This window comes from Halictus rubicundus, chromosome 12 (genome assembly GCF_050948215.1).
Source record: "Halictus rubicundus isolate RS-2024b chromosome 12, iyHalRubi1_principal, whole genome shotgun sequence".
NCBI classification, from domain to species: Eukaryota; Metazoa; Arthropoda; class Insecta; order Hymenoptera; family Halictidae; genus Halictus; species Halictus rubicundus.
Window position 1 is genome coordinate 2,337,030 of NC_135160.1, and position 18,918 is coordinate 2,355,947.

General features: G+C 42.7%; 2 protein-coding genes across 9 annotated transcripts in view; both read left to right on the plus strand.

The window, feature by feature from the left end:
• The window catches only part of Evi5 (ecotropic viral integration site 5), a 61,886-nt gene that overhangs the window by 3,882 nt on the left and 39,086 nt on the right, over window positions 1-18,918 (plus strand). Inside the window, exons 2-11 of one of the 7 annotated variants that reach the window (XR_013083151.1) lie at window positions 1,684-1,923; window positions 2,412-2,675; window positions 2,787-3,051; window positions 3,229-3,591; window positions 3,788-4,465; window positions 4,611-5,093; window positions 5,233-5,331; window positions 9,338-9,493; window positions 11,597-11,706; window positions 11,791-15,555. Coding sequence is in view for 5 of the 7 variants with exons in the window: in XM_076797808.1 (XP_076653923.1) it covers window positions 1,745-1,923; window positions 2,412-2,675; window positions 2,787-3,051; window positions 3,229-3,591; window positions 3,788-4,465; window positions 4,611-5,093; window positions 5,233-5,331; window positions 9,338-9,493; window positions 11,583-11,660 (2,565 nt within the window). In the remaining 2 variants the exon portion in view is untranslated. Of the gene's footprint in view, window positions 1-1,683; window positions 1,924-2,411; window positions 2,676-2,786; window positions 3,052-3,228; window positions 3,592-3,787; window positions 4,466-4,610; window positions 5,094-5,232; window positions 5,332-7,627; window positions 7,678-9,337; window positions 9,494-11,582; window positions 15,556-18,918 lie in introns of those variants that run through there. The other 6 variants (XM_076797808.1, XR_013083152.1, XM_076797809.1 and 3 more) reach the window with 6 other exon arrangements.
• The window catches only part of Fax (failed axon connections), a 42,649-nt gene continuing 40,293 nt past the window's right edge, over window positions 16,563-18,918 (plus strand). The window contains exon 1 of one of the 2 annotated variants that reach the window (XM_076797815.1): window positions 16,563-17,273. In XM_076797815.1, the coding sequence (XP_076653930.1) occupies window positions 16,929-17,273 (345 nt within the window). In that variant the 5' untranslated portion in view covers window positions 16,563-16,928. The remainder of the gene's footprint in view (window positions 17,274-18,918) is intronic. The other variant, XM_076797816.1, reaches the window with a different exon arrangement.

Sequence of the window (18,918 nt, forward strand, 5' to 3'; positions counted from 1 at the left end):
TATTCATTATGCTTTAAAAATAAATATAATGAATATAGGCACAGTAATTGGCACCCCCACAGTAATGGGGTCTCTTACCCTATATGATTTGATTTCAGTTACTGTGGGGGTACTAATTACTGTGCCTATATTAATAATACATATTTTTAAAGCATATTGAATATTGAAAAAGAAATATATATATAATATATATTAACTGATTTCACTGAAAGAATTCAATATCTCTTTTCTAATATTCATTATGCTTTAAAAATAAGTATAATGAATATAGGCACAGTAATTGTCACCCCCACAGTAATGGGGTCCCTTACCCTATACGATTTGATTTCAGTTACTGTGGGGGTACCAATTACTGTGCCTATATTAATAATACTTATGTTTAAAGCATATTGAATATTGAAAAAGATATATATATATAACACATATATTAACTGATTTCACCGAAAAAATTCAATATCTCTTTTCTAATATTCATTATGCTTTAAAAATAAGTATAATTAGTACAGACACCCCATTAACTGGCAGCCCCACAGTAATTGGGTCCCTTACCCTATACGATTTGGTTTCAGTTACTGTGGGGGTACCAATTACTGTGCCTATATTAATAATACATATTTTTAAAGCATATTGAATATTGAAGAAGAGATAAATATAACATATATATTAACCGATTTCGTTGAAAAATTTAATATCTCTAAAAATAAGTATAATGAATAGACACAGTAATTGGCACCCCCACAATAATGGGGTCCCTACCGGTAACTGCTAGCGTATTCGGTAATTTCGGAAGTTTTCACGAAGACTTTCCGAAATCTAGCGGTTAGTCGGGTACCGATCATTCGTAATTCGATCAAGATCCGATCGAGCAGAAGTGGATCGGCGTCGAATACCCGAGAAATGTGTCTCCGTCCACGGAATTCGGAATAGTTTCCCAGAAAATTGCCGGAGTATTAGGGGCCGCGAGCCGCGACGCGTAACGCCCGTTCGCGGAAGAATCGAATGTAATCGCGGAACTAGGGAACTATACACGACCAGGCTCGAGACCTGACCAGTTTTCCGTTATCGAAAGTTTCGCGAGCGACCAAGGAGCGAACACAATTTCTCGATGGTTCTTCGTGGCTTGCTGGCACCGGCGGCGGCGCGATGGACACGAAATAAAACCTCGAAAAGGTAGAATGAACACGTTAATTGAGGTTTAACGAACTTCGAACAGCGTTAAGAGAGAAAGGAAAGAGGGTTGGTTGGTGGGGCTGAGCAGGAGGAGAAACAAGAGGAACGGGAGGAACAGAAGGAGGACTGCGTAACGCCCAACGAACGTTCATCGAGACTTTTCAGAATTTGCTGGGATTGGGGGTCGAAGAGCGCGAGCATATTCTTAAACTTTAATTGGACTCGCAGCTTGTTAATTTTCCACTGCACTATGCACGCTATTCGGTGAAATTTCTTTGCCGTGTAGAATTTTGATCGCGCGGTAATACGCGCAACACCAAAGCGCATTGCCTCTCGGAAGGTGAGAGGCCCGTAGACGTTATCCGTTGATCTCTTTCTCTCTCGCCGCGCCGCGCCTCGCCGCGTGGAATATCATTTCATTTTGAAATGGAAGAAGCAGACGCTTTCTTTTCTTCCGTAATGTAATGTACTCGAAGATGATCTGAAACGCGTTGTTTTTCTTTTTTTTTTCAGGGTCGAAGAGAAGAGTCAGACAACCGGACAGTTGGGATTGTCGCGTTATGGACCGCAGGTGATGAGCGCGTTGTGTTTATGCACCACTGTACATCACCAGTCCGCTCAGAACAAGAACCAGGTTAGCAAAATACTTCCCAGCTTGCCAACGGTTTCATCCGAGGAAGAGAGGATAACTGCGACGCAGGAAATATCTACCGACGAGCTGGCTCTATTAGCTAAGCTGGAGGAAGCCAATAGGTGAATTATCGTGCTGATCAACCTCGATCGTGTTCGTCGCTGTATGCCCAACGTAACCGAATTGATCCGAGCCGAACCGGGCTTTCAATATTCAAGCATTCTTCCTCTCCTTTCGTTTTTCTCTATATTTTATTACCATTAACATTACCGTTATCGTTATCGTTATCGTTATCGTTACCGTTACCGTTACCCTCACCGTTAGCGTTAGCGTTTCCATTACCAATTACGTTCGTTGTAGGCTCAAATCGATTAGAGAGCGATTCGATCTCTTTTAGTAATTCGACTAACGCGTACCAATTAGTATCTGTACTAGTCTTTCGCTGGACTAATCGGGATTTCATTCCTCCCGCTAATTACTTTTGAACTGTACATGTACATACATAGGTATATTCGTGTATAGTACTTACAAACCGATTAGCGAAACGGATAAAAGTATTACAATATTGTGTCATACGTACAGTTGAACTGTAATCGATTTAATTGCACAGGCTTATCGAATCGGGTGCGAAATCGTTGAACTCGCTACAGAGCAATCATAGTAGGAAAGGTTCGGACACATCGCAAGTGTCTGTGGCGTCGGGGGGCAGCGGAGGGAACGGCGATGCTGCGCCCCGACGCCACGCTACGGTCGACGGTGAAGAAAATACATGGACTCTGTGGGGTCATATCGTCGCGGATTGGGATTATCATTGGAAGAAGAGGAAAGAGTTCGTCAAGGAGTTGGTACGTCAAGGAATACCTCACCACTTTAGGTAACGGACCTTTTCAATCTGCTTAGTTAGATTTAGATTTTGATCGGTGAATGGTGCGAAGCTCTTGAACTGAGATCGTCGATCGTCCATGATTCGTGTCTATGATTGCAGAGGCATTGTTTGGCAACTGTTGAGCGGAGCTCACGACTCTCCCGTTAAAAAGCAATTCGCCGAGTACATTAAAGCCACGTCGGCGTGCGAAAGGATAATCAGAAGGGACATAGCAAGGACGTATCCCGAGCATGATTTTTTTAAGGAGAAAGACGGACTCGGTCAAGAGAGTCTGTTCAACGTAATGAAAGCATACAGTCTTCACGATCGTGAAGTGGGATACTGTCAAGGTTCGGGATTTATCGTAGGATTGCTCCTGATGCAGGTACACTTTGATACTTGACAACCAGACAGGGATATTTAAAAAATATATATATATATCGTATATATCGTGTATATCGTACGTACAATACATCAAACAATATGGAAAAGTTCAAAGAACAGACACCTTGTTACGTCGACACTGTTCAGAATTAAATAGGTATTCGATCTATTGTTACAGCAAATGCCAGAAGAGGAAGCTTTCGCTGTACTGGTAGCGCTTATGCAAGAGTATCGTTTGCGAGACATGTTCAAGCCGAGTATGGCCGAGTTAGGGGTGTGCATGTATCAGCTAGAACATTTAGTCGCTGACACGCATCCCGAGTTACACGCTCATTTTATGGCTCAAGGTTTTCATACCTCCATGTACGCATCGTCTTGGTTCCTTACGCTTTTTACCACAGCGCTGAGCCTGCCGCTGGCCTGTCGCATTTTTGACGTCTTTCTGTCCGAAGGCATGGAAATTATTTTCAAGGTTGCATTGGCCATGCTGCACTTAGGCAAGGAAGATCTATTGAGCTTGGACATGGAGGGCATGTTGAAGGTAACACTCGTTCGTTATCTTATTACTTATTTTATTATCGTATAATATTATACAATACTTGGCGCTTGTATCTCGTCTTGGTTACGTATGTCGTCGCGGTTAACGAGCAGTAGCACAAAGAAATGATTTCGTTTCTGGATTTCTGCCAGCTTCTCCTGCTTCGCATAGAAATGTTAATCGGCTCGTTGGCGTGCAGTTTTTCCAGAAACAATTACCTGGAAAAGCCGAGAAAGATCCCGACGACCTGATGAACCTTGCCTACGGCATGAAAATCAATCCCAAAAGAATGAAGAAATTGGAGAAAGATTATACCGTGTTGAAAATGAAGGAACAAGAAGAGATGGTCGAACTTCGTAGGCTCAGAGCGGAAAATAGGTTACTCAGGCAAAGAACCGAGCTTCTCGAGGCCGAGTCCGCGGAACTGGCGGACAGATTGGTCAGGGGTCAGGTTTCCCGCGCAGAAGAGGAGGAAACTGCTTTTGTTGTACAAAGGGAACTAGCGGCTCTCCGGCACACGCACTTGGAGACCAGCCATCAGCTCGAGCAGGCTCACGACGAGTTAAGATCGCTGTCGTTGCTGCTCGAGGAGAATGCCAACTCCAAGCAGTCCTCTATGGACGAAATTCTGCTGTTGCAGTTGTCGTTGAAGCAGAAAGAAGAAATGATACAATGTCTGCAAGAAGAATTGGTGAGGGTTCGATTGCACGAGGCGGAGAACGACGCGACGATAAGGGAACTCAGATCCAGAATTCAGGAATTGGAGGAAGACAAAAAGACGTTGCGCGAAACTACACCGGATAACTCGGTTGCTCATTTGCAGGAGGAATTAATCGCCGTGAAGCTCAGGGAGGCAGAAGCTAATCTCTCTTTGAAGGTAGTGCTCTCTCTTCTTCTTTTATCCACTCTTCTCTAACACATAATAGCAATATCTTGTCGACGCAGTGTGCTTATCGCAATAGAATTGTATTGTATTGTATTCTGTTGTAATGGACTTGTCGTAATAGAAGATATTCTGTTAGGACCTTCGTCAAAGAGTAATGGAATTAAGTGCTGCCTGGCAAAGGCATTTGCAAGAGCATCGATCGGCTCAGACGGCGCCTGCGAGCGATTCCACTCCGAAGAAGCTTCTATTCTGGGAGAATAGGGGCCACGAAGTGCAAAAGTTCGAGGAAGATTTAATGACCACCAGGATTCGAGAAATGGAAGCCTTGACGGAGGTGAAGGAGCTCAGGTTGAAAGTGATGGAGCTCGAGACTCAAGTACAGGTAGCCACGAATCAGCTTCGTCGACAGGACGAGGGAGGGAAACAGGTCAAGGAAGAGCTGGAGTCTGCCTTGGCTAGGGAAAAGGAGCTTACTGCCAAACTGAGGGAGCAACAGCACAAGTATTCCGATCTCGAGTCTAAGATGAAAGACGAAGCTATGATGGCCAGGATACGCGATGCGGAGCATGCGCAACAAGTGGCCGAACTCACCCAGAAAATCTCCATTCTCGAATTGAAGGTATTGCCCGCTCAAATCTGATCGAATCTCCACCAGTCTGTTCAAATCTACTCAAATGTTTATTATTTTATCGTTTGAACGTGTGGCCACACGTGGTTACATTCGAAGAAGACTAATCCTTTCTGTTTATCGCGCGTAGAACGAAGAAATGCATGCGGAGGGTGAGCTTAGGAATAATTTGGACGACAGCGAGAGAGTAAGAGAACTGCAGGATAAAGTTGCAGAGTTAAAAGCCGAGGTACGTGGAAATCATCGTTGTATGTACCATCATTTATGCTGCATCAATGAAAGCATCGATTTAGGACTATTGCAGTAAGGGGTGAATAGAAATTGTAGCAAAAGTAAACAACTTTTATTTTTTCACGGAAATGAACAAGTATGCGTGTATATATTTGTGCACGTAATAGTAACCGATCTAAAGTAATAATTCTACAACATTTTTAGTCGCGTGATCATTACCGAATTTCTCTTCAACTTGAATTTATATCCATCTTAAAAGATGTTGTTACAAAGAATGGTAGAGGTATTTCGATATTAGAGGTGAACTATAAGAATGCTTTCAATTATGCACAAGTATAATTATTTGTTCACACGTTTACGATCGTTCACGATTCTCTAAGTAATGTGAATATCACGACAAAGATAAATAGTTGAAAGAATTCGCATTATTTACAGGACAAATGAATCAAAGTATCAACAGTATACGTATTAACGCTAGAAGTAATTACGGTAGACCATGAAAACGTAGATTTACGATTATGTCACGATAGCGTAAAGTCGGATTATTATTGAATCTGCTCTTGGGCTGTAAGTTAGTACTACATTTCGAAGCTTGTAGATTAACGTAATTATCATACAAAGATTCATGTAAAGTATACTTGGGATTAGAGAAGTACATACATAATTCCAATTGATGGCTCGATACAGTCTTGAGTTGCTATTTCAATACCTCCATAGTCATACGACTCATATACATTTGCCCACAGAATTTCTATACAGTTTTTACATACTACACCAATGCGTTTAGAACATTTTCGCTTTCAAACAATTTCATTTGAAAGAATTTCAGATCATTCAGTTTTTATTTTGATATTTCTGTAATACTATTCAATTTGCGACGTATCCATCTTTTATGAATATTCATTAGAACATTGTTATCGGTGCACTATTGACTCCTGTTTTAAAAACGATTAACACATCAATGTGTTACTCGACATATGTTTTAACCGATTATCCCAAACCCATCCACCAACATAGCATAACAAATAACATCCCAACTTACAACGATATGTATATAACAATTTATATGTATATGGTATTTTTCTTCTAAATGTGTCTATCGGATGCACACCGACGCATCCAACGTTACATGTAAAATAAGTCAATTTATGATTTATGCTTTTGTGTTACTGTGACTCACAAATTGGTTTTGCACAAATTGCACCTCTTACTGCAATGTAATGCCGTCACGCTGAAGATCAGTATTTTCTTTTAAATTAATTTTTACGTTGTTATAAATTTACTCAAAATTATCCGGAGAAAGATCTGTCGAATATCGGTTAATCTTTATAAAGAACAAATCGATCGAGAAGAAGATTTTACCAATAATCGAAATCTAAATCTACAGGTTAACATTACAGTGCATACTTCTAACGTTTGCTACCGAATAACCGAATAACCACATAGCCAAACACTAGACACAGCCTTTTCTCATTTAACACGTAAACAACTGACATGTTTTTGCAGAGGTACCTGTACACATTAAGAATTCATCGCGTTTCATCATTTACTTGTTTTGGTCCATTATTAATTTGTTTGCGTTTATATAATTTATGCAAATTACGACTCGTAGGTTCTACGATAAGTTGCATTCACAGCTTGTTATGTCTTTTCTGCAATGTAACATATCAATTATAAATGTCAAGTTGCTTCACACTTAATGTTGATCGTAATTTCGGTACCCGCTAATTAAATATTATTTCTGCACTCGTAAGAACGTAAGTCATCCTTGTTGTAAACAAAAGAGAAGTCTTATATCTTTGAGGGCTCTGGAATAACATAGAAATTATTCTACGTGTACATGTATTACTTGTTTTATTATTCCACATACTAAAATCACAGTAAGTCAAGCTTGTTATTTATTATATGGATGATGCTTTGAGAACATTCTGTTAGATGTTGAGAGCTAGCACAGCACGGAGAACAATTCTGTAATGCGATTATACGTATGTATATAAAGTTGCGAGTCAATATAGGATATTTGAAAAGAGAAAATTTTCATTATAGGTAGATTATACACCTTCAAAGATATTACTCGTTTTATAGGTAATTACAATGCTGTCGAACGAGTTTCAATGCAAACGGAGTTCAAAGAAAGAGAGTGAGAGAGACAACGGTGCGATGTTACTCAATTATACATGATTATTTTTCTCAGTCGAATTCTTATTGTGTGAAGGTACCAGACACTAACACGAAGAAACTAATGGTGTTTGTAAAACTAACCCTCTATTGCTGTGTTATCTCTGTCTCCTTAGTTCCCTACGCCAATCACCAGCCCGGAGACTGAGCCTTGGCGCTGGCTCGAGTAAGTCTTTACCCATCTGTAAGCATTATTTTTATCCATTTCATATACGTAGCATGACGTCAATGTGAAGTTAAAGGCAAAAGAACACGGTTTTCTCGGTGTGTAGTTTTGTACATATTTCGCGATAGAATTACCGCTACTAGTACTATTGCCATTACCGTACAACATGACATTCACTTATGTACAATTATGTACGAGTTTTTCAATACAACTTCCCCGAGCGATACAACGTCCCACTTTGAATAATCTCGAGAGCAACTAGCTTATCCTAGCGTTGAAATGTCAATAATTTTCAGTTAGAAATTATTAGAATTTGCGAATTATTCGCTGTTCTATGAGTGCATCTAATATCTAATATGTAAATATAATTACATATCGGTGGTGGCTTTTAACTTAACGACAGACTAGAACGAGTACACACAATTTTCTTCTTTTACGCTGTCGCATTATCGCTGTATGTATACATACATGTATGTACATATGTATGTAATATTTAACGATACGTTAATGGAATCTCCTACTACGTTCGATGTACGCACAAAACGCATGCCTTACTTATTTTTTGTTGTTGAATCATCCATTCGATTACAGGCAGTTACAGTGTTTAATTAGACGTAGGAATAATAACCGAATGACACGTCGAAACCATTCGTGGAACAAAAGCTTTGTAGAGAAACGAGAGATATAGGGGCTGCTGAATTCAATGACCACCGACAACCAACGTATCGACTAGTGCATGTCGTTCGTTAGAATCTCTGGCATAACATTCTAATCGTGCAAAACGGTTTGTTCGAGCATTTTTATAGACATTACAGTTGTCACAAAATAACCGCTTGAAATTCGCTTTGAATAGGCTATACTTGGTAGTACCGGTTGTACCACACTTTGCGAGCAAAAGACTTGTTTAGGTACCAAACTCTGCTTGGAGCTTTTGGTCCCTATTTTGTACGAATCTGGCACCAAAACTTGTCGACAAATTCCTAGCCAAATTCGGAAACAGATGGATCGAAATTTGAGTGCAAAGTTTGCAGGCAAAATCTCATGTCAAATTGGGACCAAACCTTAGCTACGTTATAGAGGGCAGGTCGGTCGCACTAAGAGTGGAAACAAATGGATAGGAATTTGTAGACTTTGCTGCCAAATTCATAGTAAATTGTTTACTGGGTATACTCCGTGTGTGGCTTGCGCTGCAACCGATAGAAAAATGTACGATATCGTAATCTTGTTGCGCTTCTTTGTGTAGATTGTCGTACATATTAGAAGCTCAATAAGCATGATATTCGCTTTGTTCATCTCACCAAACATTGAAATTGCTCACTTGGTACACTTTTTGTATTTGAGGTGACGAATATGTAAATCGTTTTCAACGTGGTCGGAAGAAAGCCCGACAAACTTTCGTAAACAATTGCGTACCAATTTTTATAAAATTTTTCACATCTTTTTCGCAATAGAAACAAAACGAGAAGAAACGCATACAATCGTACAAGTTGAATGGTACCGTACAAAGCGATTGCACAGATTAGAAACTGTAGCTAAATACATATTGTGTTTTTAGGAAGCAGCATAAGGAATACCTGATCACATTATCGAATAACAATGTACCATCTATATTCTACACAGAGTTCTACGATCGCTATTTTACATCGTTTGTGTGCCATAGGTCATGAGGCTAGAAAGTTGGAAGCAACGTTGGACAGGTCACGGTAGTCAAAATGTGAGGAGCTTCAGTGTTGACACTGAAAGCGAACTGGACGAGCGGGATCTCAGAATTTGTTTACAGGATCATATCAACGCGACTACACCGAACTCACCAGAGGTATAGAATTCCATGTATACCCAGACATTAGGCAGCTAATTAACGTTGAACATGAATACTCCATTGTCAGAGCCAAGTGGATTCTTTTAGTTCGCAACCGATGCTTTCGCTGTAGAAACATAGAAGAGAGAGAATGTGTCTGTGTGAAAGAGAGAAAGAGAGAGAGAGAGAGAGAGATTAAAAGATGGAGGAAAAAATGACGAGTACGCACATAGTATATAAATCGAAAAAAAAAAACATAGAAATAACATTACAGGTAACCCCCGTATAACATGGAGGTCATGTTCCTTAAAACTGCCGAGTTATACGAAATTAACGACTAGTACAAAAAGTAGAGTTAGCATCCAAGAACTTAACAAGACTCTTGCTTCCATAACTGTAAGAAGCGTGTTCGTTAAAAGAAAATAGTCGTCGAAACCTATGCATAAATGTTGTTGCAGTACATATTGTCTTTTGTTTGTTTTTCTTTTTATCAATGTCACGAGCACCGCTCTCGCAGGATAGTTCTCGTAGCTGTAAAACGTGAATTTGATTTTTATCTTTGGTCGTGGTTGTTTTGGAAAAAACTATTGTTTTTGACGAGTGAGCAGGGGTCATTCAATATGGACCAACGCAGATTTTGTAACGCTCTTCCTCGAAGTTTGTCGTGCTTCCTTCGGCAAAAATGTCGTGTTGCAATGCCGCCGGTAGATGGCGATTTCCTCGATTTTCTAGCCGTGTTTTAGGAATGCTGTCTTATACGGGGGTCGGCTGTATTATGGTTTTAGTTACGCGTATAATCGCTAGCCCGTGATATACAATATTAACAGAATATAGCCATTATACATTAGCTGTAATCCGGTGGTCATTAATAACGCAATATAAAATCGTCTGACCGAAACGAATCTTCGATGCAATCAGTCTTCGACGGAGCTAGCATTTTAATAGTTCTCTCTACATACCAGTTTCTACGAATGATTTATTAGCATTGGTAGACAAATATTTGTACAATCTTCGATCGACCTTGAACATTTCGTTTTCTTTCATGTCGTTCTCGTTATTTTTCGACTTTGCTCGATTCCATGATTTTTTGAAAGAGTCGTTAGCGATTTCATTACGAAGTCTGATTACGATCGAGGAATTTCTATACATACACGTATACATATACATATACATAAACGTAAACATATACATACACATATAGATTAATATAACTATGTGACGCATACGACAGTTTTTATACGTATTACGTATTCTGTGTATTTTTTGTAATTTAAATCGAATTGTAATTCCATTTGAGGAATTGTATATTGAATAGAGCGAACGTCCGTCTGACAGGGGATCTACGACTTAGAGTCGTATCTTACGAGCTAACGAAACGTGTCTTTTTTTCCTTATCGTGACAACGTAGAGCATAGAGTTCCAAAATTCAATTGCAGTAGCATATTACTCCAATTAGAGTATTAACGAATAAAAAACAAAGAAAAAACGAAGAAGAGGGAAAATAACGCGTCTGAATCCAACAACAGTATTCTTATTTAAAAATAGAGAGTGGAAGTGGGAGAGGGAGAGAGAGAAAGAGAGAGAAAGAAGAGAGTGTTACAGAGAGAAAGAGAGAGAAAGAGAGAGAGAGAGAGAGAGAGAGAGAGAGAGAGAGAGAGAGCGAAAGAGAAGGTGCTGCTTTCAATGGTCCACGTCGACAAACTTGCGCACAAATGATTATAATTTCAATGACTTTCCGGGTTTCCACTATTGGCAAGATACTTTCCATTAACCTTTTACAATTTTTTAAATATCCTTTGTCATCTCTTTTGACGATGAGACTCTTGAAAATGTTTTTACGCGTAACTCGATATAACTATTTAGAAAATCGTTGCAAGACAGAGACAAAACGATGAAAGTTGCTATTCGAGTAAGTAAAAGGTTAAAATAGGGAAGAGGACAGAGTAAGAGTGAAATGGATATAGTTGAGACGATCAATTTTTAATTTTTAATTTGTAATTTCTGATTTTTAATTTCTCATTTCTAATTCCTAATTTCGAATTTTTTATTTGTAATCGGATCTAGCAACTCCTGAGCGGTGGGGGTAAAGCGGCGTTCTTTAAATCAGTTTACTAATTGCAGATTGTTGAAACCGAAACGAAACGAGATAATCGGGATTACTTGTAAAAAGTTCATACCCGGATAACTCGTTCCTTATAGCGACTTCCTAGGATGTGATAATTACTTCCAACGTAAGTAGTTGCGCAGATCAAGATCACTGCTTTCTTCTATTTCATTGGTCTCTTTCGTTTTGTTTTCGTTTCTTTTATTTACAGCTTACTCGAACCCTTAACGGTCCGCACACACGAATATCCATACACACACACGCTCACGCAAATCCACCACGTCCGTCGTGTTCGTCGCGTTCGAATACGCGACGATCGAAGTGCGTACAGTGATTTCTCTATATATGTCGCCAAGGCCTGGATGATAAACGTCGCGGAATTATCCCCTCTACCGCGGGGTATACTCTGTAAGGGGTCTCGAAGCTCAAGAGGCCTCGGACGCCGAGGGGTGTAAACATAACACGGCTCGGTTATGTCTCCTGCACGATACATGACGCTGGCAAGATCCGCGTTGTTGACATACATCGAGAATTCACTGTATCTGCTTTCTCGATAGAGCAATAGGGCCAGCGGCCGATCCGATAACAGATCATTTCTGTCCACGCCACGTTGGTAGATGCTAATGTCTTGGACAGGATCATGTCCGTTCTTTCGTTTTATCGCTTTGCGTTTCGGTGCAATCGAAGCAATATTATTTTCGTCAAATAATTTATTCGCTGAATACCAAATTTTAACAGAGTTTTACGAATCAATTGGAAACGCGTTATCGAACGGTAAACTGTGCCTAGGTCGGTTGTAATAGGCACGCTTTATCGTCGGGTCGTTTCTACTGGCATCCGAAAAAAAAGATTGTACGATCCGTAGAAAATAAGATAGCGTTTTCTCATTTTAGACTATTCGAGGGGACCGCATTTTCATCGAGCGATATTATCAATTTGTACATGTATATTTATTGTCGATGTAAAATTGTAATTGTACATCGTTTCAGATGTTACACGCGCCGCCAGGGTGCACATCAAAATCACGTTTGAAACTTGTTTCTCTCGTTTGATCGTCAAAGATCGCCGAACAAGTATGATTTGCATTTTTTCAACGTTGTTTCAAACGCATGTTCACGGCCAACGTGTTTCGCGTCGCGCGATTCCGTTTTCAAACGAAATACGAAGGAACTGCTTGTTTTGTGCTTTGTCAATTCTGTTATGCAAACAATGTATTTGTTGGAATTCAAGATTTTCCACCGCACGATACGCGTTCAAGTTTCTAGGTTTCTAGAAATGTTGGTATCAATCGCGAAGGGTAGGGACGTTAAGGGTTGAACGAACGCGTCCACTGATTTACCGATTTTCGCCTTGGCCTAAATTATGTCTGTTACGTATGATTTGCGCTTTCTCTTGAAAACGATCGGTAGCAAAATGCGTGGCGACGTATGCGACAACAATCGTCGTCGAATCGGCACCGATCGCGATCACCAGATTCTTTCACGGAGAAGTGAGCTTTTCCGTTTTTCCTGTGCATGCACGATCATGGACAAATGCATGTTACACATGTATGCCCGTATGTTCACGAAACAGTAAAGCCCTGTTAATCGCAAGTAAACGGAACAGTCATTTCGTCGGAAAAGTGTGAATCCCTGCAATTGGAGAACATAGGTACCTATAATTACAATGGATGGATGCGTTAAGGCAACGGTTCAACTTTTAAGCGACTAAACGCTTAAACGGTGGTGCATATTCGATACTCGGCAAATCACGCTGTTGGAAACATTTGTCGCGACTTGTCGCATGACTTGAGGTTCGGGGACATAATTTTCTCGAGTTGTTTCGAAAAGATCTCTCGACATTTTCTAGAATTTTTATCGCGTCGGTGTTTCGCTTCGCGATTGCCGCGACAAACGTTTCCAACGGCGACAGAAGGAGACTCGTTGAGACTCGTAGAGTCTGTTGGGTCGTCGCTGCACGATTTAAAAGAACGCAGATAAAGAGCGAGTCTTTGCATACGTATCTTCGACACTGTCAATTTTTGCTGACGTTCGGCAGCCTCGTCATCGCAAACAAATCGGTTGCATCGGGCGCGACGATCTAACAGCTAACACCGTCGAACCTCTTCAGATGTCTCTAGGAGAGATAAGATAACGTGGATACTGCCTGATATCGTTACGATTTTCGATTTCCGATTTCCGATTTCCGATTTCCAACTTTCGACTGGATTAAGTGCAATTACCTTTCTTTCGTAGCTTCTGCGGCTCCTAACAAAAGTATTTAACGCGATCCAATGTATTCGATCGACGATATTTAATTTAGTTTTACAATTAATCGCTAATCGATATTAACGATTGGTTGCGTTCGACTCGGAGACGATCGAGGTGCAATCTTGCGTACAGAGAACGCGTTTCCTGTAACAACGAGTCGTTCGTGCTCGCGATGGCGTGCGCGTTCGCAACAGTATTTTATATTTAAAAAAGGAAAATGCAAAAATAGAAAACGATTCGCAATTTACTATTTCCCGATACATATGTCGCGAACGCATTTCCTCGATCGGTACGCGCCGAATAACATCTATTCTCTTGGCGAACAGCGATGTAAAGAAATCGATCGTTGATTCACAGAGCGTGGACGATCGATCGATCCTTCGCGGATCTTGTATCTCGGTACGGGGGAGACCGTGTTATTCTCGACTCGACTTGTGGGTTTCCCATGTTTTTTACGAAATGCGCGTACCCGCGTATACTTATAGACGAGTGTAAGTATGCTAGAAACGATTCAACTTGACCGCATTTAGTCGAACCATTCCAGAACTGCACCGTTGCAGGTAGTCTTTAATAGATGGCAAATAACTTCTTCTAGAATACAGCGCAGTTGAAAGTTTCTTTGGAACTTATTGGCCATCCTACGCTACGGTCCCACGATAACGCTTAATCGACGTCGGTGTTCGCTGATCTCGTTGCTGACCATTAGTCATTTTCAGTCGAAACTAATTTCCCCCGGCAAACGACGAGCGGCACGCGGCAAGAACGTTTGGTGTACGATAAATATATCGTGTTAGATTGTTTGTCCCTGTCCACGGATTTTCTATTTTAAGAAACTACCGCGAAACACCTACCGAACCGACAGCGATTCGTTTCAGACTGCGCGAAGCGTCCACGGTGTCTGAATCGGTCACGAGCATCAATTATTTCGAATAAAAAAAGAAAGGCACAGTATTACAAACGCAACGTTATTCATTTACTCAGTGTACGATATATTTTACAAACCATCCGATCCGAAAGAAATTTTATTCTATTTCAAAACCGAATAAGAACGAGTCCCGAGGAGATGGACAAACGGAAGCTTTATATACTATTATATTATAATAATATATTTACGCTGCGAACGATTCGTCTATATCTATATTATACGATCGTCCAAGTACGCATCGTTTAGGTCGCTCGATGATCGAGCCTCGATCGAGAAATATGTATACATACAGTAGTGTCTCCGTAACTGTCGTACCGTCGGGTCTACGAAGCGACAATTTGAGTAGAAGTGTTACATTCTTTGTAGTGTGCCGAGCATAGAGAAGGATAGCTCTGTCGTCGAGCGTGTTTATCGCTTGACTGGTTCGAACGGGGATCCCTCCCAGTGGTGGGGATAAAATTTGGACAGTTACGGTAGAAACCTTTGCGACAATTACGGAGATACTACTGTAATCGGAACGCGTAGCAATTCGAAAGTCCCGACGGATTAACTCGATTCGTATAATGCCCAGGTCTGATCCGAATGTTTCGATATCTTGTTAATTGTTCGTTGTTGTCGATTCGGCGTCATTTAGCGAATTTGCAGAGCAAGCATAGACAAATTATTTGTTAGCGGTTTCTGATCGTTATATACAAGATTTTTCAACGGTTAACGCGCACACTATGGACAACGATATGAATTTGTCATGAACATGTGGGAAATATTATAACATCGGGAGTAAATAAATTTTTATTCACTTTTAGTCCAATTTTCTTTCCCCTGTTTGCGAGAGGTAAAGAAAGAGAGAGAGAGAGGGAGAGAGAGACTCATATAACGATTAATCGTTGATCGCATTGACCCTACGCCCGCGCCGCGCCGCGCCCTGTAATGCTTATAGACAATTCGATACAACCCTATGCAAGCTACAAATATGGCTTCTTATGAGGGTAGTTTTTGTTCCTACTTTTTCAACAATGCGTCCATAGATGGTTTCGATTTTTCCGGCAATCTGTAAAGAAGCGTGATTTCGCTCAAAGACAAAATCTAAGGACAGGACTAAAGTGGATTCGAGAAAAATCTGCATCCACGGGCACCCACAAAACGCCGCGGCAGGCAGTTTCCCAAATGAAGTCTATCCGACGTTGCCGGTTCCACGCAATCGAGAACCTCTGCTGGACTGTGCCGGGTTGCTCAAAGACCGGGGGTACAATTCCACGGTGGTCGCCCCCGTCGAGCGTCGCCTCGCCTCGCCTCGCCTCGCCACGAACTACGAATGTACACAGTCGATGAAATCGCGACCAGCGATTGTTCGCGTTGCGTGCGCGTCCGATCAAAATCTAGAAAACAAAACGAGACTTCGACTATATGTACCTCTCGTCCGGTGCCGAGCAAAACAGTCAGGAGGCATCGGAAAAAAGATATGTTTCGTTTACGGCAAAGCAAAGTTTGTCGGTATAGAAAATATTAATGAAAAAAAGGTCGCGAAACGGGGGAACCTAGATACAAAGTAGCGAGTTTATTACGCCCTCTATGGCATTGCGAGTTGCGACTCGCAAGTAACCATAGGCCATAGGCGAAGGACTCTGTTTATGGGGGTTCGCGGAAGAGGAGGGAGAGGGAGAGAAAAAAAAGAGGAAATTTGTTGGAGAGAGACGGAAACGCCGGCGGATCGCGGACCGGGCAGGGGTGGCGGACCAATTAAATATGGCGACGGCAGTGGGGTGTGGCGCTGGCGCATGCGCAGGGATCACCTCGAGCTGGGGGGACAGGACAGGAGTAGGATCCGCCGCGGCCGCCTGCCGGATAGACAGAAGACAGAACGGGGCAGTAACGAGAAAGAACCGAACCGGCCGGCGAGCAGAGGGATCGACGAGTGGACGCGTGGACGAGTGGTCGTGTGGACGAGTGAACGAATACCCGAGTACCCGGCGTCGTACGTTTGTGTGGTGCGCGTTCTCGCTCTTTTTCTCTCATCTTTAACGGTGTTGATCGAGAATCGGGACAGATAGACGTTCGTTCGTTCGTTCGCTCTCTCTCTTTCTCTCTCGCTTGTTCTGCTAGCTCGCGCTCCGACGACCGAGCGTTCTGTTATTTCCGACGAGTACCGGTCGAAGACTGTGCGAAAACTAAGTCAACATGACGATGGCAACGGAGACGGAGAATACCGGTCCGGAGAGCAAGGAGATTAAGGACGTGAAGGAGATGAAGGAGGCGCTGAAGGACGAATCGCCGCCGGACAACAAGCAAGAAGAAAAGGATGCGGCCAAGAAGGAAGAGGCTGAGAAAAAGGAGGAGGCCGCCGATCAAGCGGCCACCGCGGCATCGCCGGCGCCGACCAAGGCTATCAGCGTACACAAAACCAACTTTGAGAAGGACGTTGTTTATCTGTATCAGTTCCCTCGAACACCGGTTCTACTCTCCATCTCGCAGTATTGTCTCAAGGTGGAGACGTGGTTACGGCTCAACGGCATCAAATACGAGGTACTTTTCCCAATTTTCACGTTTCCCCGTCGTTTCGCGTTCCATTTCGCGAAAACGTTTCGTCGACGGCGACGATCTTGCGCGGACATCGACTCGAATATTCAAACTCGCGCTCGCGTTAACGGGGTGATCGATGAGGGGTACAATGCTCCCGAGATTCTACCCTGTAGCGTCGTCGGGCGCGTTTCTTTCCACCAACCGCGAACGCGTCTCTGTCTCTGAACGCGTTACTGGCTATCCGAATCGATTACGGTCGCTCTATTCGATACTTTCGACCCGGTCTACCTACACGAACAAACCTACCACAGGAGGTGGATCCTTTGCCGATTATTTCAAAATGGCGACCCTTGTCAACCTTTGCGTGCACTGCGGCGATATTTAAACGCTCTTTTCTACGCAGTTTCCGTATATCCCCCGACGCGTTCGATACCGTTTGCTCGTGTCGGTTTCGACCGCGAGGTCGATTTCTTCGCGACAGTATCGATAGTTTGTTCTTGCGCGATCCTGTTCGGTCTGGAGTGCACGTATCTACCTATTTCTCGGCGAGCGCGTTCATTTCTACGCGTCGAAGGGTCCTTAAAACTTGTTTATGTTTTTCGTACTCTTCGTCCGTTTTGCCTATCAGCATAGCGTATCATGTATCGCGTAGCACTTTCGTGTCTCCGAGTCATCGGCGAATGCGCTCGTTGACCTATGACGAGTTTCGAACGCCATATTTATATAGAAACTGTTTACACATTCGGGGTTCGAAACGAACTAGCGTAACCTGTGGGTCGAACTTTGGGCGTAGAATTACACGGAAGGTTACCGGCCGTTGTCGACCATACGAAATTCTCGATGCCGGTTCGACTCGTCGCGTCGGGTCAAATTTGACGCGCCCTCTCCTCGGTTTCTCATTGTTTTCGAAATCGATTCGACGCGTACGCATATAATCGCTACGTACAACGCCGTATACGTGCGTAGCTCGTGCCGACTGGGAATTCTCGAAGGGGCCGGCCGATTTCACCTCGATTTTCCATCGTAAAATTCGATGCGTCTCGGGACGCGATGCGAGTGCCTAGAGAGGCCGGGATGGCGGATGGAGCGCGCGATCGAAAACCATGAAAATACATTTTCTCGCGAAAGAGGTGGAAGACCCGCAGGCGGCACGCATTCCGGCGGACTTTTAAAACGGGTTTCAGCGGTGTGTCGCGTGGGGACCGAGCAAGGGTAGCCCATTGGAAGGCTTCCAAGTTGAACGGAGCAAAATGCCCTCGTAAGCCTTGATCCTGCGCGTGTTCCCTTTTCGGGGAGGGGGAGAAGGAAGGACGTGCCGACCAGCGTCGCGTCGCTTCGTTCGGCTTCTCCTCGTATAGCGTGCATATGGCGTATTCCCCGTCGAAGACCCCTGCGGGTTGTGGGTTGTGGCCGCTTTCGGCGCACACCGCTTCACGGGATTGACGGGATTCGCGCGCCAACCCAGAGTCGCCATTCTATGCGACTCCTAATTCCAACGAGTGCGACGCGGTTCGAGAAACTTTGCTCCCGTCTTATTTGACAATTTCCCGTTTTGCGATGTTGTATCGTTGCCGTCGAAACCGGAATCTTCGACTGGCTAATCGTTGGGGAAAACTGTTTTTCTTCGTGCCGTAGGAAATATTCAAAT